The 26,429-nt window shown below is 46.1% G+C and overlaps 1 protein-coding gene across 3 annotated transcripts in view; it reads right to left on the reverse strand.

The window, feature by feature from the left end:
- LSAMP (limbic system associated membrane protein) overlaps positions 1–26,429 on the reverse strand; it is a 1,030,544-nt gene that overhangs the window by 96,838 nt on the left and 907,277 nt on the right. For all 3 annotated transcript variants that reach the window (XM_074808466.1, XM_074808475.1, XM_074808457.1), the window contains one exon: positions 21,475–21,600. In XM_074808466.1, coding sequence (XP_074664567.1) covers positions 21,475–21,600 — 126 coding nt within the window. The remainder of the gene's footprint in view (positions 1–21,474; positions 21,601–26,429) is intronic.

Below are 26,429 nucleotides of genomic sequence, written 5' to 3' on the forward strand. Positions count from 1 at the left end.
AGAAAGCCAGCTTTTTTTTGCTGAGAAAATTCAGAGGTCATTTGTCTTCTCTGAGATTTACTATTTTTTGTTACTTGCTCTTTGAGCTGCGAGGAAAAAAAGCGTCTGTCTTAAAAGCTGCTCTTACTGACTAGAGCACAGCTATTCTGGGTGTCTGGTGAGAATGGCTCCCAGCTTTTTTTGGACAGCTGTATCCATTTACAAACCAGAAACCCTTCTGTCTGTGTCTGTCGTCTCCCTCTTTTCGAACTTGGTGGTTTGACATGAGTGAGGTTTGGAACAGCCTAAACAATGCTAGTGGTGAGATCACACAGATGATCTTTGAGACAGGGACTGGCATCATAGGCCATTCCTCATACTGGAGATCAGCAGCAGCAGCACAAATGCCTGGGAACCTATTTTATAGGTTGATGTTAATGATTTATAGCGTTACCACAACTGTAATATCTCTGGAGTAAACAGTTGAGTGTATTTTGCTGAAACTTTAAACACGTAACAGTCTCCAGTCTCATCCTCCCAAACAAGACGGAGTCAGGTCATCCAGCCAAAGGTCAAGTAAAGGCTGACTCTTTGGAAAACGTGTGTTACTCTGTGAGGCAAAGGTGATTTGACTCAAACCTTTGGCAGGCTGGTAAGGAAAAAGCACGTAGGTGCCCAGCAGGAAACCTTCCATGGGCATGCTAGTGACAGGAGCCAGGACTGACGGACAGGCAGTATCTTGCCTCCAACCCTGGGTGTCCAAACACAGTGACCACCAACAGGAGAGTATCTTGTGGTCTAAGTAAGGGAGGCCACCATCTCCAAGGGCTAAGAAAAATAGCGGGATTGAACCTACAATTCCTCTACATCCCTAAGGGTGCCAGAACTTTGCTTTCATTTCATATGTGCAAACACAACCCAGACCAAATACGAGCAAGGGTGTCCACACACTCAGTACTTTCCCTGGGAGCCGGCTGGTCAGCTCAGGAGAAGTGGGAGCCATGTTACATGACATCTATTTATTTTATGTATTTATTTATTCATTTTATATTGAGGACACACTAATCTTCAAAAATTCATCTTCTCAGAAGCTGCGAAATACATTTTCCAGTCTTGTTGACCCTTTGGCTTTGTGGAATCGCAGTCTGATATATTATCTGATAATCATATTACATACCTGAATGCTGCCTTTCATCCATTCCCTGGTGCAGGTTGGTTACGAATCACACAAAATGAATACCGATTGGGTGGCATTTACACGCCATGCATCCTGACTGCTACATACGCGAGAGCATGAAGGTCACCCACTGAATTGTTTCATGCTTTAGTCAATATTGTCCCATGTGCTCCAGCAGCCCTGTTTTCAGAGAGCTTTATCTAATTGAAAACCAAATCTCTGCATCAGAACGCCAGCCAGGAGGCTCACCCAGGTCCCTCCTTTTCTCTGCGCCACAACCACTTGTATTTGATACTAACGACTCTCATCTTTGCCAGGAGAAAAATAGAATAAGAGCTTATTTGAACACTCTACATGAGATAGGTGGAAGCTGAAATGGCAAAGATGGGAGGGGTAAGCGTGATTTCTAAGGAGTTGGAAAAAAGCTGGGGAAAAGGGTAGCAATAAAAAATAGTTCCATGAATATTGATGTAGATCTTTAAAATATATATTTTTGTGTTTGTGCTCTTTTTGTGGTTGCTTTTCAGACTTATCCTGAAGGAGCCCCAGTGACTCAATTTGACAAATCTATGGAATATCTGAAGTAAGCAAGCTCTGTACTTGTACATGTATTTGCACCTGTAACCCAACCCTAAACCGCTTTTGTGCTTACCATAAATGCATATCTGTTCCATCCCATCAAAAAGACCAGAAGTGCCTTAGAAGTACATCAAATCTAAAATTCTCATGCTTGGTGCCAAGGAGACACGTCTTTCGGGAAAAAAATGGGGGCACAGGAAGCTCCTTGGCTTATGCAGTGTTACACAGGAGCGCAGGGACAGACGTGAGCACAGAACCCAGGACATGAGTGCTAGTGTTTCAGTGAAGGACCATTGAGGATCGCTTGCAAAACGGCCTTCAATTATTGAGCATTTGAGCAGCTAAGAGTGATGAACCCTGCCAAAGACCTGCCCACACACCACTGCCTGGGCAGGCACAGCTCACCCCTGCGCTTTGGCTAACCTCCCCGCGGCACAGCAAAAGCAGTCCTGTTCCAGCAACTGCTACTCAGCTTCATCCCAGCTACAGCCGAGGGACAGAAATTACGGAGAGGAAATTTAACCATCTTCTCTGACTTCCTCTGTGTGGGGATAAAAAATAGTGAGCCAGAAAACACAGATGATTGCATAATTGGTTACTGATGAGCGCCGAGGGCAGCAGCAACTGTTTGCACTGAGAGAAACATCTCTGACGGTGCATGATGTCACCATTGATCTGCTTTACCAACAGAAGGAAACATCCTTCCTGCGCAGGGTCAGGCGCTAGAGACAATTACCCAGCAAACACGGAGCGGGCAAGAGGCTGATGTGCCCAACCACGAGATGCCTGCTGATTTCCTTGCCGGTGCCATTATATTGCTGTGGAGTTAATACCCACAACAAGCCTGCCTGCTATGTGTGGTGGGGCTGCAGCACAGGGGCAGAAACTCTTCCGTCACATCAAACTCTGCTTATTCAAAAATGAAAAGCACTTCCCTGCAATTTGCATTAGGATTCCGAGCAGCTGATGGGGACTGGTGAAGCCCTGGAGAAGCAGGTGTCATCAGGTGCTTCGTGTTTCCAAACCCCATTCTTTGCACCTCTCTGGTGAACTTTAATGGCATAGACCTGGGGCTCTTCAACTTGCTCTTTAACTCCTTATCTCCCACTGTTTTGTTCTTTCCTCCCTCTTTCTAACCCCAAATATCTTGTTTTATCTCCCCTGGTTCAGTTCACCTCTGTTTTTCCTCCTCTGCCAATGCATGGGTCTCTTCCCCTCCACCTCCCGTTCTGTGTTCATTTTCTTTGGTTAGCTCCACATAGACCATCCCCTCTGCTTTGTCCTTTCACTCCCTACATCCACATCTTCCTTCCTCCATGCTCTCTCCCTCTATCTTTCATGCCCTTTTTTTGCCACCTGCCAATTCCAAGCCTGTCTGTGCTTTCCAGTTCTTTTCTTCCCTGGTGCCATTTCAATTATTGGCCTATTCTCTGCTCGCTTTCCTCCCTCTCTTTCTCTTCTCCCCTCTTCTCTCCCTCAGGGACTCAAGCTTGTCTCTCCCTATTTGTTTCAGGGATGCTGTTGCTGTGGGTTTTTAGACATTTGCAGGTTTGTTTGTTTTTATCATCATACCCCTCTCTAGCTGTTTAGCTGCTTGTCACTTCACTTTCCTCTTTCTGTCTACCCCAGCCAGAGCATCATTATGTCCTTTCTCTGTCTCAGCCCATCATTTCCCACAGAGGCCATTATTATTAACCATGCCGGGAGATGTATGAGCGGCGGTCAGCAGGGTCAGCAGGGCTCTGTTTCAAATTGATGGGAATCAGAAATGGAAGTGGCACAGCAGGCAAGGGGAACCGCCAAGTGGAAAGGAAGCAATGGCACCTCACAAGCTGGCACTGCAGAGGGAGAGCTGGCAGCTGAGCTGGAGGGGTCTCCAGCACCCACACCCTGACAGCCGCACCTTAATTAACGTCCTCCATCGAAAAGCTGGCTGCAGCCAGCAAGTGTGAAGGATTCTCAGTGATCCAGACACTGCCTGTTGCACTGTAGATCAAGCCTCATTTTACAGAAACACGTCTCTGTCAGCCTCCTGACATCTCCAGGCCAGACAGAAATTCCTTTCAATTAAAGAACTTGCAGGAGGATCCCATTACTGTGGCAGGTATCTCAAGCGCAGGAAGGGGGTGGAAGAGCAGCTGCCAGCACTGAGCAGGGGGAAAGGAGGGAACAGGCTATGAATATTGGTTTCTGACATTGATATGGGGAGAAGAGTCAATTCCCAGTGCAATGTAGCTGTGGAAGAGGGGAGAGCATCTCTGACAGCTACACTGTGGCATGGTGGGGATATGGCCTGTAACAACCTCCAAAATCGATGTAAATATTTTGTGTTTGCAGAGGGAGGAGAGGCTTGCTCTTCCCTGCTTTGGAAAGTGAAGAAGGGCAAAGTGCAGAAGACATTCCGTGGCTGTGAGGCTCAGTCTTCAGGCCTGACCAGCCTTGAGTCCCACAGCAGTGCTTATTTAATGAGCTAAATGAGCAGAAGCAGAAGGAGACTCAGTTTTGGTGCCCTCAAAGATGCTGTTTGTGAAACACCTGTATGCCAGCTTCCTGCTTGTGATAGGAATCATGTAGGGCAACCTTCTTCCCCCCACAGGCATCTGCTCCAAGCTCTCTGCCACGTATCGCTCTTTCCCTCTCACAGCTCCTGAACTTCCAGCTCTTGGCATGAGGAGGGGCTCTGGCAACACTCCTGTCCCGAGCACCACATTTATAGGGCAAACACTTTGGAGACTGCCATACTGCTCTAGGGAACAGCATCTTGAGACAGCAAATGTTCTTACCTTCTTGCACACCGCCTCAGCACAACTTGCACTCCTTTCGGATACCTACAGGGGGCTGCATGATTTTAATGACCCTGCTCCTTTATGCTTTTGCAAGTCCAGTAATTTAGAATAAAGTTACCTTTTAAAATGGCCTTCAGATCACTGAAAAATGCATATGGGAAAGGATCTCTTAAAATTGCTCAACCAGCCCTGTCTCTGCTGCCTTTCCCCACAGGCATCATTTAGTTATTGCCTGCATATAAATTAGGCAGGCTTTGACGGGAGAGCTATTGACAAAGGTACCTCACTCCATTTTCTCTTCCTGACCTGGGGAATTCTGGAGAAGAAAGAGCCTACAGTACAAATGGTCAGAAAAAGGACAGTTAAATAACAGAGGGATTGCTTTGGTACATGGTTGTATGCCATGTCCTTACCTGTACTAGGCTGATGTCTACTAAACAACAGCTAGTAGGTGGTCTGGTCTTTGGGTTTGCAGGCTAGCCAGCTAAATGGGTAGCCTTTGCTAAGGTTAGTATTTCGACAGTACTTTTATATTTAAATTCACTTTCAGAAAATCCGTTCTGGACAACTCTCCTGAGCAAAGTCTCTCCTTGTGAACCCATTTCCAGCATGTTGAAGATGGTGCACACAATTTGGCATAGCAATGTGAAGACGGGTCCAAGTGAATTCTGTTTACAACCTTAAATCTGAATTTCCAAGCTGGGGTTTGAGAGGGGAAAACGGGGAATTTGCAACATTCCCTCCTAGATTTATTGACACTGTCTAACCATCAGATTAAAAAAGGAATTAGTGAAGAGAGCGACAACATACAGGCAAAATGGAGTGATGTGACAAAGATCAAAACAAGTAAAATCACAGACACAAGGCAATGTTTGCCACTAGTATATTAATTTTTAGGCTAGAAACATGCAACGTCCCAGTTTAGGGACAATTGCCTGTACAATTTCCAGACACCGATAGCCTAGTCGTGAAGGCTGTAAACTCTGAGGAAGTCTTGAGGCCTTTCCAACCTATATGAAAACAACTTTGACTATATAATTGAGTTTTCCCCACCCCTCCACCCCACTTTTTGTCATCAAAGTCATCCTTGTCCAAAGCAACTGATTAAAATGCAGTTGGGGCATACAGACCAAATTATAAGATGAGAAATTGCTGGGAAAAGGTTCCACATGTGAAACCCAGCTCAGTTTTTGACTCATTTTCTCCTCCAAGTTCTGTAATACATACTTTCCAAAAAAACTGTTCCCTGAACACAAATTGAGGACTTTGAGGCGTCTGGGCTATTTCTTTTCTGCATGGAAGTGTTTTGAGTGACCAAGCTAAATCCTTGAGTGATCCGGGTACCGATACACACACTCAAGGTGTCAAGTCCACAAATAAGGGCAACCACAATCCTATTATTTTTCAGCATAAGCTAGGCCAATAATATGGGAAGTCTTAGACAAATTGATTCATCATTTTGGTAGCATTTTAAATGCAGACATTTTTTAAATGCCTACAAGCTAGTGTGTGGGCAAGGAACATCATTGTGGTCACAGTATTTTCTGGAAGAGAGCTGCAATAATGAAATACTTCTGCATTCCCATAACCAGAACTCATGAAAAACATTCACCCTTACAGAGAAGAATCTTTTCCAGTGCAGCTGGGGATTCAAGCCAACAACTATGTGCAAATTACAAGAAACCATGAGAAAAGTTAGAAAAACATCTACGGAATGAAATCCATCCATTTTCACAAGCTGTCCTCTGTTCAACACCTCAAGAGTGGTCTGAAACTTTTGAGGATGATTCTAAGATTCTAACTCGGTTTAAATTAAGACAAGTAGTTTTTCAGGCAGATCAAGTTTGGCTGAGTAGCCTAGATCTGGAGGTGGATTGAATACCGGTAGGTGCCAAGAGGTGCGTTACAACTTTATCTCTGTGAAGAGTGCGGTCTCTTCAAAAGCCAGAGATACTTGGCTTTCCATTTAGGACACAGCACATTTTATTTTGACTACACAGGAGTACTGGGGAAAAGACAATTTTATATGGCAAGTCAGCTGACGAGATGGCTCACATGCTCATACATACGCAGATGACATTGCTTGTCTTCTGGGATATGAATAATGTCATAAATGACACACATACACAGAGTATTGTCTTAAAAGTGACTAATGCCTTAAATGACATACTCTGGTACCAAGCAATGTCTGATCATTTTCTAAAGGCATTTGATTTACAAGCAAATCAAGTTCCTAAAAGATACTCAACATCAGCTGTCACACAAGGAAGGAAGGAGAGCAGAGACAGACAGATAGATGAATGGTCAGTGGAGTTTCAGGTAGGACCTGCTGGTACATAACATAGCAGATGCAGGAATAAGGGAACATAAATACCAGCATATCCTTCGTGACCACTTAGTTTCAATAAGAGAAACAAGGACTTGGGCTTAGTGACTCAGCTAGCTCTCACCTAGAGAGAAGTGCAGCAACCCAAGGAGAGCAGAGGGCCCCTGGAGGCTGTACATAACTCAGCGCCACTATTACTCTTTCTAAGGAGGTTATAAAACTCTTCGAGGGCTGGAGTGGCACCAAAGAGGGAGAGAACTAAAAAGAGAGTAAAATGAATAAATAAATAATCTATTCCTGCTGAAGCTCTGTGCAAACTGGGAACATTAGAGCTTTAGGAAGTCTGGGTTGACTGAGCTGTGCCGGAGCACCACCATGCATATTCTGCTCTGTGCCAGCTGCTATTCGAGCCTTTTAATGAGAGAACTACATTTGAGGGGTGCTCCAAAGCAGCACTGGGGGATACTGACTCAGCTGGAAGGCAGGACCAGGAGAGCAGGAAGGGTGCAAAGCACTGGTCTCATTCTCAGAGCTGCCCAACAACAGGAAAGTGAGCTGCTATCAAGGCAAAAGGCCTCCTCTTTTTCACCAGTAGGACTTCACAACCCTTTCCCCTGACACCCTAAGCTCAAAGCTGCATAAGAGCTGTGCAAATGTTTATTCAACCCCCTCGCCCACCTGTAGAGAGTTTCATGGATACCCAGGGCCCCTGCCCTCTTGTACGCAGTGACCAAAACCCAGTGACAGAAGACCTGACACTTCATTTTCGCAATTGACCTTTGTTAAACTGCCTCCTAGAAAGCCCCTCTCCGTGGCATGGAGAACAGCCCTCTGGAGCAGCTGAGGGTTTCCTAGGAGGAGAAAACCATACTCGTGTAGACACCTGCAGCACTGCCTGAGCTTGACACTTTGAGGACATAAATCCTTCCCCCCTGGATCAGGAAACAGTGCCTGATGTGCCAGTGGGAGCGAGGAAAGTTGTGCACTGGACCTCCCCCTAGCAAACAGGAGGGAAAGCCAGGCAGAGCTGGGCTTGCTTGGCACTGGTCTCAAGGCCTCCCACGGCAGCTTCCTGCTGTAAAACCCTCAATTCTTAATTCTGATTCCCCAGTCTGCTAAATATGGCAACGTGTTACTGCTCTAGCACTCATGGATTTGCTGGAGGTGCCCCTGCCCAGTGTAAACTTCCTTGACCACTCAAGCTGCCGTACCTGCTCTGCTGTGTCTTCAGTGGAGCTGGCTGTGCTCTCCTTCTTGACAGGACCCAACATGTTCACACCTCATTGCTCACAGAATCACAGAATAATCTAGATTGGAAAAGCCCTTGAAGCTCCTCCAGTCCAACCATTAACCTCACACTGACCATTCTCAACTCCACCAGATCCCTCAGTGCTGGGTCAACCCGACTCTTCAACCCCTCCAGGGATGGGGACTCCCCCCCTGCCCTGGGCAGCCCATTCCAACGCCCAACAACCCCTTCTGGAAGGAAATACTTTCTAAGAGCCAGTCTATTGCTCCATGCAACTATATGGGTTAGATGTATCCTGTGGCACTTTACAAGACAAGATGACTCCCCTCTGAGTACAAGACCAAGTGAGGGATAGCAGGGAGTCTAACCCTCCCTGAGAAGGGAGAAACTCAATCTTATGTGGAGAGGGGGACTTGGGACATTCAGTCTGTAGCTCACATGTCAGCCTAGAGACTGGAGAAACACCTTCACTTCCAAACACATTCATGATTCCCAGACTGTCAGGAGAAAACCAGACAAGGGGCAACCCTTGGCTGCTTTTAAAACATTTCTACACTGATTCCTCCTTGAGATACAAAGCAGTGAGTGAGATGAAATCTCCTCTTACTCAAGCCTTATTTTTCATAATTATGCATCTTTAGTGTTTCATAACGACCAATTTAATCACTTTTGCCGTTTAGAGGGCTATAACAGCCAATCATGGTAATGGGCTTGGTATTTGGTAGGAACCATTTAACGCCCAAGAGCCCTTGTTCTGAGCCACTTGATGCCACTTAAGTTTGACAGACAGACTCTCATTAGCACAAGTTGCAAAACCTCTCAGATGAAGCTCATTTCTTTTAAACAAACTCTGCTCAGTGATCCCCAAAGTCTCTGAGTGAGGAAATTTTTAGCTCACTTCAGATCCATCCAGGTCCATGGTGGAAATTAATCAGCATATTTCGCTGTGCTGGGGGCTTTCTATGAAATTCTCTGCCTTTCCTCCTCGCAGTTGTTCTCTCGTACCTTGCACGTCAGCTCTGTTCCCACATGGCCAGCCGGTGCCTGTCTCCTGGAGGACCACCTGGGGTTATGTGACCTTTTGTTTTCACACATAACCCTCTTGATGAGCTTCTGCTCCACACTGACCAGCCTGCACCTGCCTCTAAGGGACAGCTCTCACAAGGCAATTGTTTCTTGCTGGGGACAACTGAATATACATTTGGAAACCTTTAAAAATATCTACAGATCTCTGGCTGCTGCTAAAACTGCTGCCCTTGCCTTTGCCGTTCCTGCTACCCCATCTGTTCTTTGAATAGTGATCCACAATGCAAAAAAGATAAAGCTCAGGGCATCCGAACTGCTTTAGACGCTCCAAAACCACACATGCAAGTCTGCACCCCAACTCACAAGATGCCCAACAGCTTTGACAACACGCATAGTCCAACAGTGTTGAATATTTGCATCAAAAGCGACCAAAGCAGGCCTCCCTAGTAGCTGCAAGGACCAGCAGTGCGATAGTAGGGGGTGCTGCAGGTTGTGTTTGCCAGACACATGGCCTGAGGCTTGTGACAAATCTAGGAGTACTGCAGTAAGGGTCTGCAGGAAGGACAGAGGGTTTTTACTCAAGGACTTACACAGCAGGAGGCATGGCTTCTCCTCAAAGGACTTTGTGTTCAATGGGCAGGCTAACCACTCAGCATTGCTATCAGGGAAGGGTGTCAGATCTACGACTGTGTGGTTTAAACCCATTGAGTCTGTCCACTTTGCAATGTTCCCCAAGAACAGATTTTCCATTTACATTTTCCTCTTTCCCATTATATCACAGCCATTGTACATGCAATGAGACTGAAAGTTGTAAATATAGGAGTCCTAAAAGGAAAATGTGTTGATATGTGAACGGTTATCTCCTGGGTGACAGAAGAAAGGCATATTTTGCAGCACAGTCTGATGGGACAGGGTAACATCTCACCCTGTGAACAGTCTGAATGGTCAGTAAGGCAACTAGGTAAAGAACACAGTATGTCGAGCTAAAGGAGTCCAAATCAGTCCTTAGAAAGGAAAACCCCATATTCAACACTGCTTGCAGCTAATGTCAACATCTTCCACGCCTACTGCTTTCTGACACATGAAATGGTGACTCGAGAGAATGGATGGTGGGTTGCCCTGTATCTAAACAGTCTAAATGGACCCTGTCTAAACCACCGTGTTTGGTTCAAGTACAACTAATGCAGTATTCCCAGCACCATAATTAAAATGGACTCTGTTTCACCTGGCACACACAGACTAAAACACAATATTACAAAACACTGTGTGCACCTGTCCAAAGCTGAAGAGAGCATTAACCAATGTTATGATGTATTACTTGAGAAATAGCCTGATGCCCCTTAATTAGAGGCTGCCTGCTAAGGTACACTCAGCAGGAGAAGAGTTAAGGTTGCATTTGTAACCTTAAATCTCACCTTACCTGGCTTGTGAGTGCTTAACTGTGCAACTTTAATGTGTTCTTATCAGAGCATTTTTATTGAGCCATTATTAACATCAGTTAGATACAATCTAGCATTTCCCAGATCCCCCTTCTCTCCAGCCGTTACCTGACCCACACATAACATGAGATTCAAAGGAAGCATTTAACTCAACCTTTGCTATCATTCTCCAGACACCCAGTGCCACTAATTCCCTGGCAGCTTCCTTAAACAGGACTAGAGTTTTGGTTGCTATCTAGCATGCCCTCGGCCAGCCTGCACATTGAAGGAAATCCTCTACTGATAATTAGTAAGTTCCCCTGACACTGGCTGCTCATTAATCTATTATTTTACTCCTCTAATTACTTTTGTCTGTTCGAGTTAACAGTCTCCTTCCCTCATCTCACACAGGAGATGCTGCATGGCAAATGTGACTTCTCTTTGTCCCCAAGTCCCTTACAGCCTCTGCTCTAGGCATGGACTCGGACACCCATCCTGGCATTTCCTGAGCCACAGGCTGGCCTCTCACATGGAGTGACTTGCCTCTCCACGTGCCTGTATTTCACCCAAGCTATAGTACATGCAGCTCCTGGCTTCTGAGCTGGGGCTTGCTGAAGGAACATCTGGGGAATGTGGGCTTCCCATCTCCACTTGTGTTGTCCCCTGGAAAGTTCCCAAGAGCTACAAGGAATCCTCCTCGCAGCAGTCAAGTGGTTGTAGATCTCCCTGCAGGAGATGGGGGCACTTAAAATTTCACAGTGCAAGGACCATCTATCTATATATGCCCTGAATTCCTTTTACAATAGCAGCCTCTACCCAAAGACTAACAGTGTCACAAATTCACTTTAAGTCCCTTGGGCAGAAGGGAAGACAGAAGTAGGAACCAATCATTTATTTGCTTGGAACATGCCCAAGTACAGCAGAGATAAATGCAGTAGATACAAGTAAGCATGTCAGAGAGAGCCTGCAGTTGCAAAGTTTGGAGCCTGATCTGAGCTTCTGCAGTTCAAGGAACTTCTGAAATTTTGCCTCTTACCATGATTGACACTAAAAATACTTATTCTCTCTCCCCTTCACGCAGCTGTAGTTTAGGCTGTACAGTCAGGCTTTGGACAGCTGTATAGATCCATGCCCCACAGTCAAAGGATGGCAGATACAAGACGACTCAGGATACTGTCTTTCTTCTTCTCGGCTTTTATTTTTCATGCTTACTGCTATGTTTCACAATTCTACCATTAAGGAAATGCAAGCCTTTGAGGTTGCTGCAAAAAAGGCTGGCAAACATCACAAAGCTTACCTGTGTAGCAAAATGCGTGCACAGACACCAGCATGGTGAACATACAAATGAACACTAGTAAAATGCTCACAAATCATGTGTACGGCAGCGTGCACCTGCAGACTCATGTGGCTTTTACAGATCTACAAGCTGCACGGCAGGTAAGGATGGTGGTAAATGACATATGCTGACCATTACAGTACATGTACTAAGATGACCCTGCCAGCAGTTCTCAGCCAGGCACATGCAACAGGGCAGTGACCCACAGGCACCCTCACGAGGAGCCTCGGGACCCCCATGAGAGGCTGCGTTGCTCCACCCTCTGCCTACCCCAGACTGCAGCCAGCTCATCTCCCACTGGTGCCTTCCCTGGGACACAAGCCAGGACAAGGGGTGGGCTCGGTTAGCTGCCCAGTAAAGTGTGCCATGTCCTCTCCTCACTCTACGACCCTTCCAGTCTGCCACAGCCCTCAGTCAATATGATGACAACTGGAATCTCTCACGATCAATGCCTTTCCCAGGCCATTATTACCTGCATTACACTTTTTCTGCTTGCAGTTTGTGCTGATCCTTCGGCAGAATACGCTCATCCTTCAAATGGCCCAAACTGGGCGTGAACTTCAAAGGCTGCATCAGACAGCAGCTCTTGTTTCCCTGGGTGGGCTTGCACTCACCGTCCCCTCCCAGGCTCCCTGCTGCTCCCTGCTTTGCTCCCGTGCTGCAGGAACACTGGGCTGGGCACTCATTGCGAGTTTACGAGAAAGGATGATTTGTTCAGCCAGTACATGAAAAAATACAGAGTACATGAGAAGAGTCGTATTTTTCAGGTGCTGTTCAGAAAGAAAAAGTAACTGAAGAAGAAATAAGAACAACACTTTTGTTCATGCACCTCCTAAAAAAAATCCCTGAATCATGTTTTCAGTCTCTCTTGTTTTTCTTCAGACAGGAAAGGGAGGAATGTTCTGAAGACACATTTCTGCAATGCTCAGAAATGAAGCTGAGGAAGGAAAAAGAGAACAAATGTTCGCAACACCAGGGCCTGTTGCAGCCTGGTGTTACCAAAATAGCTCACTGCCTTCAGCTGGGAGACTCCCACTTCCACTACAGCTCTATTCAGACCTGAGAGAAAAGCTCCACAGTGCAGGAGGCTGAGTGACAACTGACCGTGCTGTAGTCATCACGGCAAGCAAGTTCGGGATGTCTTGCCCCCAAAGCTGGCTTTTTCTTTGCCCTAGGTCTGTCTCTGTACAGGAGATTCTTGCAAATAATCCTTCTTCTCCCTGAATCCCCCGTTCTCTCTCCCTCTCTCACTATTTTCCAGCTATCACCAGAGCTGGGAGATGTAAACCAAGTGGCTTCATCAGTGGGATTGGCAGGGGCAAGAGACAGTCAGATGATGGTGTGGGAGAAGCTAGCAGGGGTGAAGGATTTGGGGCTGTACGGGAAACTCCCTCCAGACATCACTGTGCTGGCAGGACCCGTGTGCTGCAGTAGATGCTGTCATCCACACTCACTGGGGTCTGTAGACGAGACGAGACAGTAGCTCTGGCTCCGGCGCAGAATGTATCAGGCACTGAAGTCAGTGAAGCCACTGAGATCAGTTGAAGCCACATAACAGCATAATAACAAAAATGGTGAAGTCTCTCTCTTTAAATGAAAAAAATGCAGGGAACAGCTATAAGCTACTACCTTCACTTTCCCCTTTTATTAGTGTGTCTCTCTCCTACTGTGAAGAGAGAGTGAGAAATATGCTTGCCTAAAGTGAAAGTACTTCTAGATTACAGCTACAAGGGGGAAAAACATGCAGCTTCTCCATTTTCTTAAGGATACCTTTCTTAAGGATGTTTGAATTGAAAGTATTAAATCTAAAATGTTGTGAATTTTTTCTCTCTTTAATTCACACTCAACCTCCCTGTACCTTTACAAGCACATTTAAATTTTCAGATGCAAACTACAGCTGTAAACGTGGAGCTGCCAGTGGGGAATATGACCTCCAGATGGCAGGGAAAATGGGACCCACTCCTAAAATATCAGCCCTTTGCCTCTGGGAAACCAGAGAAGCTCTGTCACCAAATGAGTAGCTCCAAGCACAGGAGACCCAAAGCAGACCCATGAGTTCAGATCACTAGAGAGAGACACGATAACACACACACCATCAGTGTCTTGCACTCAGTAGCATTCTCTCCAGACAATTTGTTTTGCATAGTTGACTACTTATAGGTGGGATACAAGAGTGTTTGATGGCGGGTTTGGAGCACAAGGCAGGCTGGTAGAGAAGGAGGGCAAGACAGACAGCGTGTACCATGCGAGGCAGGGTAAGCAGCAGACCACTCCTCTTTTTGTGCTAGGCATGACAGAAAAGCTCCTTGATTTCAATAGGTTAGTGCTGGTGGAAATGATGGAGAATCTGGTAAGGTTCATTAAACTGCTGCTGAGATCCTACTTATGGTAGTGTATGGCAATCCCTTTTCCTGTCATCATTAATTATGGAAGATTTTGAATTCTCATCTTCTGGGGTACTCTGTTTTCGCTCTCACCTCCAGCCTTCTGGGATCCTTCAAGACTGACTCACAGAAGGAGGGAAGAGAAAGAAGCTAGTCATTCCTGAATGTCCCTACTAAACAGGACTGTCCCCATTAAGAAGCACTAGCCTTGAGGGCAGAGGTAGTGACTGTACAGCACTGCACAGACAGCAAAGTTACAGCACGCAGCGAACTAGAAAAATGCTGCTCTTCTCCAGGTGGATTAACGTTTTCATATGGACACAAACCAGGTCAGCCTTTAAAATGCCATGGAAAACACTCTAACACCATGGCCAACTAGAAGTGGTACCTTTCTGGGAGAAGGAAAAATGGAGGCGACTCTACCAGACTCCAACTTGCTGTAAAGAGCAGCATTTCTGTGTGGCAGGAAGGCCACTAAGTTGGTACACAACTGCCACATCTTGCCAGTAACAGCACAGAAAATCTTGTCAAAGGTGAAGCAGCCAAGCACTGACCAGAAGACTCCAGGTGTTCCCCTTCAACCACTGCTGAAGGCAGCAGGGCAAATTCCCTCCTTACAGCAGCCTTATCTGCCTGTTCCCCAGAAATGCCAAAATACTTGTGAGGCCATGGCACAGGAGAGAGAAATCAAAGCTCTTAAGAAAATGAATGTTTCACGCATCAACAGCGTTTGTACTGAAACGGCATCGTGGACCGCAGCAACCGAAGGGGGCAGTATTACAACAGGGGGGATCTCTCTGCAGTGTATGTGTCTCTGGGCACAGAAGGAAAAAATCAAAGCCCTCCGGTGTGCTAGGAAGAGAGCACGCTCAGGACTTAAGTTTATTATAGGTGAGGAAGGGGGCAGGGGGGCTCCTGCCTGTGGGCCATGCGCTAAGAAGCGGGGACTTCTAAAAAAGTAAAAAATGTGAAGCCAGCAGAAGTGAGAAGCAAATAGAGGTTGGATGCCTTCTGGAAAAGTCCCAAGCTCTTTGTAAGCCACCATCTTTTTCTTTTTTTCTCCCGTTAATGTTGGATAAGATGAAGACTAGACCAAGAGAGAAAAAGATATTTCAGAAAGAGTCCTAAAACAAACAGGGAGTATATAAGAGGCAAAGTGAGAGGTCTCTGTGGAAGACAAGACCACATTTTTGCCAAAGAGTGTTTTTAGGATGGAAGAAAAGAAAAAAAAAAAGGAGGAAAAAAGAGAACTGATTAAAAACCAGCTGCCCCCCAACACCCTAAAATGCAGGGTCAACAAGTACCATGTAAATCTTAAATTTCCTGATCAGGCAAAATCAGTTAGAGGGGGAGAAGGGTGTGATGTGAGAAGAGCTGGCACAGTGACACAACAAAAAACCCCACCAAACCCAAACAAAAAACACCTCCCACCCCCAAACAACACTCCTCCTTCTCTTCACAACCGTTTTACTGAGGTTTTAAGAGTTCAGCAGAGAGGTGGGCTAAATCCAAATGGTTTAGATAACCAGAAAATCCCCTTCTGAGTCATCACTATCTAGTGCCTACGTGGTTGACATGTGGCGACTCTGGCTGGGGGTTTTCTGTTTGTTATCTTCTTTGGGCATAAACTGGTTTCTCCTGTGAAACGCTAGGTGCAGTAGCAAGGTTTTGGGCTTAGACAGCAATGAGAGGCAAATAAACACAGGACACGATGAGCAAAGTTGCAAGTGTGGACTATATGGTCATCTTAAATCTCATGCCTCCAGATAGTTCAGCGTTCAGCCCTATAAGGAGACCGGCATGCACTGCAGGAAGATACATGAGTGAGCGGGGGTGTGAGATAATCTGTCTCTTTCGGTTTAAGTCTCATCCTGATCTCTAGTAATTGAGCCCCAAAGCATGAAGTCTAACATCCTTTTCAATATTTTTATTGTGAACAACAAGAATATCCAGATTTGTTCACATTATCCTCAGGAACACACAAACTGTTTGAGTCTTGCCAAGTTTTCGTCTTTAAATAACTTTCCATGGCAATGAGTTCTACAGCTGTTTATAAACATATTATATGTATACCATCTCAATTACACAGAGCATGCAGGCGCTCTTCTCTATCCCTTCTAAACTTCCCAGGCTATGCTAAATTCTCTAAGACTCAATGAGAATTTCTAGCACCCTCTAGGGAGAATCAGACTGGCGTATTTGACAAGCCTTCCCATCTCCTTTCATTTTCTGCTGTGACATGAAGCTTGGGTGTTGCAATCAATACTTATCTGCTTTGCTCTAGACTGGTTTTTATGCTGTGATTACCACTGTAAAAACTAAGCTCCTTTTTGAGCCAAAGTGGGTATCTTTAGACTGTCAGGTGGAATTTGGGAGAATCCAGACTGTTCTCTTCTCTATCAAACGGCCTTGCTGGGCTGAGCCTGGGGAAGTTGGATCAGGGATGAGATACCTGGCAGTTTTATACAAGTTTCACACTGCTCTAGGAAAACTCAATTGTTTGCCCTGCAGCTGGTTATGCGCAACCCGTAAAAGCCTCGAGTGTTCGACCTTGAGCTGAGCCCCACGGGGATCAATATAGCTTTGTCTCCCTGCCACAGCCTCTCAGACTGCCATCACGTGGGTACCAATCTCAAGGCACTTGCCACAGTGCCCACCGGCAAGGCCCAAGGAGGTTTCAACCACCGATGCCTTGTAGGCATGAAACATGAATAGGACTGTTTCTGTTAATGAGTACAAGCTCCTCAGAACAGGATCTGTTTTTTCCTTCTGTGTTTGTCTGCTCATCCAGGACAACAGGCTTGGCTGTGAGATCTCAGTTACTGCAAAGACCTTGCAACAGCTGTCCATGTTCGTGTTGCTGCTAACCCAATTCACAAGAGGCCACTCTTTAGGGCTTCCGCTGAGAGGGAGTTTATTGATAAGAATATGAACATACATGAATCTTTATTTTTCCCAGGAAGCTCTTTTCCAGTCAACCAGGCATTTAGCATGGCTCTGAATAAGATGGAGACATGAGGAATGATAAATTTTAAAGCCTCTGGACTATGATCTCAGCAGCTTATGGGTAGGGAGAAGTAGCGTTAGCCTGAATAAACATAAGTCAAAAAAGATGTGAAGTAAAAGTAAGATGAGCTCAAAGCAGGTATTGCCTACCATCTGTAAACTATCTTACTGGATTCCTTCCTTGGCTGTGTTAGTTGTGATCTTGGTGCATGGTACAGGGAAAACAAAGCATCTCCTAACATAACCAGCCATAGATGGGTAGGCTGCCTGTGGTAGCCCACACAGAACGTGTCAGCGTGATAAATGATACATGGTCCTGCTCTGGGACCTTGTCCAAGCTGTGGTGCAACTACTGGAAATTTGATTGGACTGCATTCAGTAAGGACAAAAAAAAAAGATCTATACCTTTGCGGGCCATGGATCATGTAGGTTATAAGTTAATATTAAGAAGAAAGCAACAGGATAACACCCACTCCTCGTACAAAGTCACAGAGGGGAGAATCTGGGTTTTGTCCCTTTCAAGAGATGAGAGACTATAGCATATCCCCTAGTGAAATATTTCTAATGCTGACAAGTGCTAACTCACGCAGTCTGTGCAGGAAATCATCAATACTCATCCCCACTCTAACTGAACAAATCACAGTTTCTTGAGAAATCCAGTTCAGAGGGCTGCTATGGTCTTTTCCATGGTTTACCATCACAAACTGGGATGGCAAAAGTCACAGGGCATGGCAGGCTTGATAAGCCCACAGCTGAGTCCTGAATCACAGGAAAGGGATCGGACTACGAGCAGGTAGGTGCTGGCCTGTTGCTGAAAGCTGCAGGTCGGCAATCCCAGAAAAGAGCTCTGCTGGCTGGAGGAAAAGAGCTAATGAAGCTGTCTGTGCTCCCAGGCAATGCCTATTAAACTATCCACAACTAGTTAGACCAGGTTGCCAATGTCCTACAGCATAATAGCCTGTCAGATAAGGAAGAAAAGGGTCTGGCTGACTCTCTGCACCTGCTCTGTCAAAACCCAATCAGTCAATCATCTGAAGAGGAATGGAAATGGAGAGTGAGGACTTGTATCGTTCCAAGGAATGTCATTCCTGCTTTCTTAAATTAAAGCTGATCTGTATTGTCATTCACCATCAGAATTATTAAAGTATTTTTCCCCTTACCTGCCTTCCTCCCAAGTGTCAGTGCTACAGTCAACAACCACAGCCACACTTTAGGTACCTCACAGGGTTATCATCAGGGCTTGGGGACATACAGTTGATGTGAGAAAAATGCTTAGTTCAACTGCTCACTGAAGGACCAGCAAAGGAAGTGATACAGCGTTTTATAAAGCAATTTATTTAACTTCTCAGATAGGCAGATGAGTGGGCTATGATTGCTCCTGAGGCCCAGCAGCATTTAAATAAACTATCACGTGCATTCCTGCCTTTTTTGCATAAGTAGCAACACCATTTTCCCTTTGCATTTGTATCTTCCACTTCCCAGCCAACAAGAAATAAATCATTTTTGTGGTCCTAACTCAGGTAATTAGTCAACAAACACTATTGACAAAGTCAATGAATGAAAGAAACAGCAGACAAATTCGCTAATGAACTCCTTGAGGAGAGTACACAAAGAAGAAGTAATTTGGCCCTCTCGCCCCCCAATGCTGGTTTAATTTCACAACCTGTCCATTCAAAACCTCCTACACAAGCTCAATAATGCTTGTTCTTCCAGTTCTGCAGTCACGAGTTTAACCGCAAAAAAATCCAAGAGAGACATATTTTAGAAACCTTTACAATGATCTAAAATAGCTCTTTGATGCATAGCAGATGTCTTCAAAACTAGCAAAACTAGAGCCAAAAAGCCTTACAGTTCTGGAAAAGGGAGATTCCAAGATAAGACATGTTTCTAACTGCAGCAGCTCTGGAATAAATTTGGAATTCATATTAATTGTCAACCTCAAGGAAAGCATTTAAAAGAAGCCCTTCTGTCCCCCATTTGGGGACAAGTGCCTTATTGGGCTACATGATGCTCAAAGACCTGATGTCTGCCTGAAAGCAGTTCCTCTGTACCCGTAAAAGATAACAGATGGGTTGAGATAGGGAAAAAGAGAGAGAACAACAAGCAGTGAGACATGGAGGTGACAGACTGAGGACTGCCTGCCCTTCATCCCTGGCTCTGGTTGGTTACGAAGGGGGTGCTTGGCAGCCTTCAGTGTAGAGGGGAGGACCGAGGACGGATTGGATGGATGGTCAGTGAGATGGTGCTGAGGGATGCTAAAGAGGCGACACCTCTGCGACACACAGCATGGGAGAAAAAGTGTGAAGGGGAAGGGGCATGCTGGAAAATGGAACAACAGACCCCGGTAAACTGACCCTGGAATCAAATGGGGATGGGATTTCCCAGTCCTGTTGCTCATCAGAGAGGATAGCCAGAATGAAGATTTGCTCTGAGAAGCCTTTTTAAAAGGGAGAGAAGTCTGTGTCTGATACAATGGAGTAGGTGCTATAACTGGAAAAAAACACAAAGCACGAACATGCAGCCAAAGTGATGAGTCAGGACAAGAATCTTCTTATTAGTGCTCTGAACAACGCATCTCATGTGTACCAGGTCTTAGTTTTCATGAAGATATAAACTAGCATCCCTGTAATGCCCTTACCCTGGACAATGTTAGGCTCTGCTCACGTTATACCTAGGGAGTGTCTCCTACTTGAATACAAGAAAGAGTTAGATGGAGGACTGAAAGACTGATGCAGCAGTAAGATGGAAGATTTAATATGAAATAAATCTTAAGAGCAGAAATGCCAGAGCTAGAAGATTTTATATACATAATTAAAGGTGAAAAAAAAAAGGTTCTATTGCCCTATATATGCAAATGGCACAGTCATGCTTAATACTGAAAATAGCAGAAGAGGAAAGTCAGGTAGTGATGATGATACCACAGAGGAGTAGTGTTCCTCTCATCAGCTCTGCTCCTCCCACCTCTTCCTGGCAGTCTTTCCTCATCTTCCTTCTTTTGGTATTGCAAGAAGTGGGCCAGAAATACAAACTGCATATCTGGCTTTCATATACATGAAAGCTCTGGAGGGCTTTGGTTTGGCTGAAGGGATGAGACAGGAAATCTGAGTAATCTCAATCTGAACCACAGGCCCCAAATCCAGGGGCTTCTGGACGCAGCCCTTGGATGGAGCTCTGTTCCAACGTGTCATTCTACCTTTCTCTCTCCAACCTTCTTTATGCAATGCTCTCCCCTTTTCTGGCTGCTGAATTGCAGTAGATAGCTTGACTGTCTGTAGCACACACAGAAAGCTTGTCCTCTGACTACCATAAACGCTCTTTAACCCTTTACATATATGGGAGTGTCACAGAATACTATTCACATGGAGCTGATCAATGCTTTCCCCACACATTTTAGATGAAAAAATATCTGACGGCAAAAGAAATCAGGTAAAAAGTTCTTCTCTCCTCAAAGGACATGATAGAGAGGAAGAGAAACCTACCTCTCGTTCCCATCCAACTGATAAATCTTTAGGGGGTGAAGGTTTCCTTGCAATCCAAGCTGCTAACCCCATGGAGTCTGACTACTGAAAGGATATTCTCCTTCCAAGCTTGCCACGCCCTTGAGCGTGGAAGGCACAGTTAGATAGCAGAACAAAGCTGGTGAGTTCTTCTTTATTCTGTCTCCACCCTGCTCTTCACTCATCTTGCAGATAAAATGCCTCCTTTACTCACCTCATAAGACATAGGAAGACTGTCTGCCAAAGTGGAGAGTAACATGAAATCATCGGTGCCACTGTTTGCCTCTCCCTTTTCAGGCAAATCAGTGGGAAGCAAATTCCATGGTTTTTGGAAAGAACCTCTTTGTAATATCTAAACAGAAATCCTTTCCCCTCTCTCTGGCACCATCAATGTTTTATCTCTACCACCATGCTGTGCATTACCAGCTGTAGAGACTGGGACAACTAGATGAAGACCAAAGCTAAACAGAATTACAGGTCCAATTCTGTAGAGCATCTACTGAAGTAATTTCATTTGTTCTCTCAGACATCCTGGTTATCATGCCTAGGAAATCACACCGCAAAACAAGCTTGCAGTGCATTTAAGTTTCTTGCCACTTTTTTGCATCTGCCCGTACTGCTACTGAAATTTTCTACTGATATTGGAAAAAAAGGAAACTATTGTACCGTTCACAAATGACTTGCACAGTTGAGTCCAGTTGGGTCTCTTACCTGTTGGGGTAAGGTGTCTCCAGGTGATGACAGGCTCAGGACGCCCATTTGCCATGCAAACCAAGGTCACGTTGCTGCCCTCATTCACGGTGATGTCCGAGGAGATATTGGAGATCTTTGGTGGAACTGTGAAAACAAAAAAAGTTGGACCTCATTACCCAGACTTCTAGAGGGCTGCTTGTCTGACTCATTAACATACTTACCTATTAACCAGAGGCAGCCGCAGCCTCCTCTCACAGGCGGCACTCCTCATTACTACCTAGGTTTCTGAAATTATATCAGAATAATATGTACCGCTGCTTCAAGGATCTGCAGGTAGAAATGCTCTTTGCTGCAACTGCAATGTTTTATGTTTGGACAGGTTTGGGGGCCTTCATAAAATAACCTCTAAGAACTTGCCTGACTGCCCCAAGGCTGCACAGAAGGAGCTGGCAGGCTCCAAGAACCATCCCAGCTGATTTTTACACTCCAAACAGTCCCAGATGCAGTTCTACATCCTCCTGCAGGGTGCCAGACCTCGAGGCACTGACTCAGAAGGTGTATTAGTTATTGCTACCTCCCACGGGCAGATAGAACCCATGCTGCTAGTCAGGACACTGCTCTGCTGCTCACGTAAGCAAATGCTCACCGGGAGTTGAACCGGAGAGCTGTTAAGCTCATGCCGTGACGAGGTGAGAAGCAGGGACATGCACCACGGCTAATGGGAATTTGCTGAGGGAAGGCACAACGGCGACAGTGGGAAGGTTTCTGCAACATCTTTCAGGCAAGAGGGATCCTCCATGGACTGCCTGCAGTAGGTAGCTTCTGGCTGATTGCAGCTCACACGGCACAGCACCAAAAGCATGGTAGGGCCTTTAAAGATTCACAGCCATGGTTTGGGTATTCAGGATCCTTAAAGACCTTCCAAGCTAACTGAGTTTGTGTCACAGGACCAAAGTGACCACACTAGGACCTGAACAGGTACCTCCAGGTGTGTGGAGCGTGCGGTCTATCGGCCTCCAAGCAGACCAGGCTGTTGCAGTCTCTCCTCTCTCACATACATGTCTTGTTTCCACGCTTCACACCCCAGAGATAGTGAGGGAGTTTGACTAAAAAGGAATCTTCTGGGGTTTGGGTTTTTTTTCATTTTTTGTTATATTTTCATCTTCCGTATTTGTGTGTAGCGAGGAATGAAACAACATAATTTTCTGCTTTGCTTACCACAGAGTAAACAGACAGCAGCCTCCCCTTCCCCCTCCTTGGCAAGACTGGCTGATGGTACTTTTGAGGCAAAGCTGCCTACGAGCTAGGTGGGGAGAAGGAAATGAAGCCTGAAGAGAGCAACTCACCACTTCCAGCTCTGTTGCTGGATTCACAGGAATATTGTTTACAACCCACAGCTCATTAGCCCCTCTCTGTAGGCCCCAAACTCATGGACAGTACTTCAGCATCTATGACTGTGGGACCCCTTTGAAGGAACAGGGACTCCCAAGCAGGAACAGGACCTGTCAAACGAAGTGAGGCAGACATGTCTCTTCTGACAGGCTCACTCATCTAGGCAAGGAGGGATTTAAGCTAGGCATGTTGGGGAAGGATTGCCATAATCAGAGGAGAAGTAATAGCATGGAGGGCAGTGAGGAAGCAGCTGGGGACCAACACAAGAAGGAAGGTTTTTGCACTCCCCTTGTGAAAGCAGGACAGCTGGGGGCCCATCTCAAATGCCTGTGCACCAATGCAAGTATCACAGTGAAAAAACAGGAGGAAGTAGATGTTCAAACAGGTTCGCAGTGCTGTGAACCCATTGGGATGACAGAGCTGCGGTGGGACAACTCTTAGGACTGGCAGTGCTGTGTGGGATGGATACAAGCTTGTTGGGAAAGACAGGCTGGAAAGGAGAAGAAATGAGGTGTGCTCTCTGCAGAGGGGTGGCTAGAACTACCACAGCTCTGGGCAGTGAACTAGCTGGGAGCTCAGGCGTAAGGATCAGAGGATATCACAGTGTCACCCCTGTTGGTTGGTGTCTGCTACCAACCATTTCATTAAGAAGAGGCACTGGAGAAAGACTGCTTTGGACAGATAAAAGAAGCCTCACAACCACAGTCCCTGGTGAGGGGGATATTTGACAACATCAGCGTTCTCCAACATTTATTTTGTTTTGTTCTGTTGCCTCCTACCTCTTCCTACATGCACAGACACACTGCCGATGGCTCACGGTGAGTCACCGGTGTAAAAGGTAGCAGGACTTGTGTCAACCACCCTGATATTTGCTGGAAGGGTGAAGGTGCTGTACTCAAGCAGTCCAGGGGATGTGGGGGTCCAACAGGTTCAGCAGGAGTTAGCAGTGTGCCCCTGCAGCAAAGCCCAAGCATCCTGGGTTGTATTAGCAAGAGTGTAGCCCTGTTAAGTGGAGGGAAGTAATTGTATCCCTTTATATGGTGATTTTTGACAGCATCTGAAGCACTACATCAGTTTCGGGCTCCCCAGTACAAGAAGACCATTGACATACTGGAGCAAGTCCACTGGAGGGTCCCAAGACGGTCAGAGGGACATATCATGTGATGTACAAGGAGAACCTAAGAGAGCTGGGTCTGTTCAGCCTGAAGAAGAGAAGGGGAGATCTTATTGCTGTTTACAAATAGCTACTGGGAAGGTGCAGAGAAGACAGAGGCAGGCTTTCCTCAGAGATGCACAGTGAACAGCGAAAAGCAGCAGACATGAGCTGCCACGTGGGGAAAATACTGGCTCAAATTGAGGGGAAAAAGCTTTTACTTTGGGGAGGTCAAAGGCAGGAACAGGTTCTCCAGAGAGGTGGTGGAAACTCCATCCCTGGACATAGGCAAAACTCGCCTCGATGAGGCCCTCAACAACCTGCTCTAACTGGCACCAAGACGGAAGGAGAAGGGACCTTGGAAGCTGGTTTGCTGCTCAAGAGCTAGAATTGATGGCTGATCAGCTCATGGTGAAGCAATCAAAGCAAGGCATGTTGGGGGAATGGCTGACTGCACCATGTCCCCTTTCCTGGAGAGAAAGAATATCAGAGCAGGGACACCTCCCTAGCAGCAGAATAGTGGGTAAAGCAAAGCATAGCGGAAAATCAACCCTTTCCTCTCAAAGCAAAATCCCCTGACAAACACAAGTCCTGCTACATTTTACGCCGGTGACTCACCGTGAGCCATCAGCAGTGTGTCTGTGCATGTAGGAAGAGGTTGGAGGCCACAGAACAAAACAAAATAAACGTTGTTGGAGAACGCTGATGTTGTCAAAGAATTTGATCCCACCATATCGAGAGGTACATGAGAGTTTCACTGACTATAGATCCATTTTGTGCCTCCTCCCCCTTCACCACACACCCATTCTGCACAGCAAATGCCTGGCAGTACAAAACAATGGTCACACAGTGGTCCTGAAAAGTAAGCAAATGCTTTTGCTAACCAATACCCCAAGACTGCATAAAGGACAGCAGAAAGGAAATACCCCGGTTGGGAAATTAAATACCCTGCCTCCTCCAAGAGACGCTTGTGGCTTTGTGTTTCACAGCACACCGAAGCAGAGATGCAGCTCGCAGCATCATGCTGAGATCTGGCTCAGCCCTGAGTTGGCAGGACTCAGAAGCACTTTGTCCTCCTTTCTGTCCCATGGGGTGAGGGGAGTCCCCTGTCTCACGGCTGGCAGACCCATCGCTCCAGCCAGCAGAGCTGCAGGCAGGGAGAGCCCTGCAAGTCCCAGTGCAGAAATCCAAAACGCTACTCTTACTACAGGGAGTAAAGCAACTCGGAGAGCCACCTGAGTCCTGTAGCAGCCCAGCTACCTGTAGTACATACTGTGTTTGAGATTTGAGACCAACATGCACTGGAGAGGACAGAGTAGATTAGTCTGGGAAAGAACAACGGAGGCTGCTATTTCTGCAAGAGTTGTGTCCCAGTTGCTCTGTCAGGGGACACAAGGACAGTGACTTTGGAGCATCCTCAGCGCAGCTTCTCCACGGTGTGCTGGCAAACACGGGTAAGCAGAGCCCCAGAGTAAAACCAGTGACTAGATTACATTTTGGGGATTTTATCTTAACCTCAAGGGGTTAACATTTGCATCAGGAAAAAAAGCCATACAACAAACCAAGAAGCACTAAGCTCAAGCTGGACTAGCAGATGGAGCTGTAGGCCAGTCCGAGGTCCTAGCAGAACGGTGCGATGCCAGCCAAAATGATTGAGGAGAGAACAGCAAAAGCCGCTATAGGGCACCAGCAGCAGAGCTGCAGTTAGGACACGCGTAGCCTGCCACTTTCCAAAGCCGTCAAGTCATTTTAGTTCACAGAAGATCAAGTAAACTCAGCAAATACAAACAGATCTGACCATGACGACTAAATGCCCAAGAGGAGGAACATGTGTCCAGATGGTCGTATCTGGCTTGCCACTTTTTCAGATGAGTGAGAAAAGGGCATCCAAGGCTGAAATCCTGTTAGGAGTATAATGGCTGGTTCCTTTCAGCTGCCACCTTGGTCAGAGGGCAAGGAAAGGCTGAGAGGAGGGGGAATAGGGCAGGAGATAATTTCCCTGTGAATTTAAAATCTGGTTTGGCTTTGCCTGCTTAGAATACAAAGCCAGCTAGCATTAAAAATGACTGGATCTTAGTGGACAGTAATTTCACTCAGATAAAAAGTCAGAGACTTTTAATTTTCAGGGTGTCAAGCCAGCATGTTAAAATGCCAAAACTGTCAGCACCAGGAACAGTTAGCATTGCCTCCTTGGCACTTGTCATTACTTTGCACACACCTTTTTAGGACAGTCTTAAAATGAGAAGCTTTGACCTTATTATTTTTTCCCATGTGTGGGTTGTGTTATGTTTTCACAGATCCCGGACTGCTGGAAGAAGGATTGCTGAGAATAAAACCTCCTGGGACCAGGATCTTCTGGGTGTCGCAGCCTCCTTTTGCCCAGACATCTCTTGTTGACCCTCAACTGGAAAACTCTTTTGTGTCTGGC

Source organism: Strix aluco, chromosome 2 (genome assembly GCF_031877795.1).
Source record: "Strix aluco isolate bStrAlu1 chromosome 2, bStrAlu1.hap1, whole genome shotgun sequence".
Taxonomy (NCBI): Eukaryota; Metazoa; Chordata; class Aves; order Strigiformes; family Strigidae; genus Strix; species Strix aluco.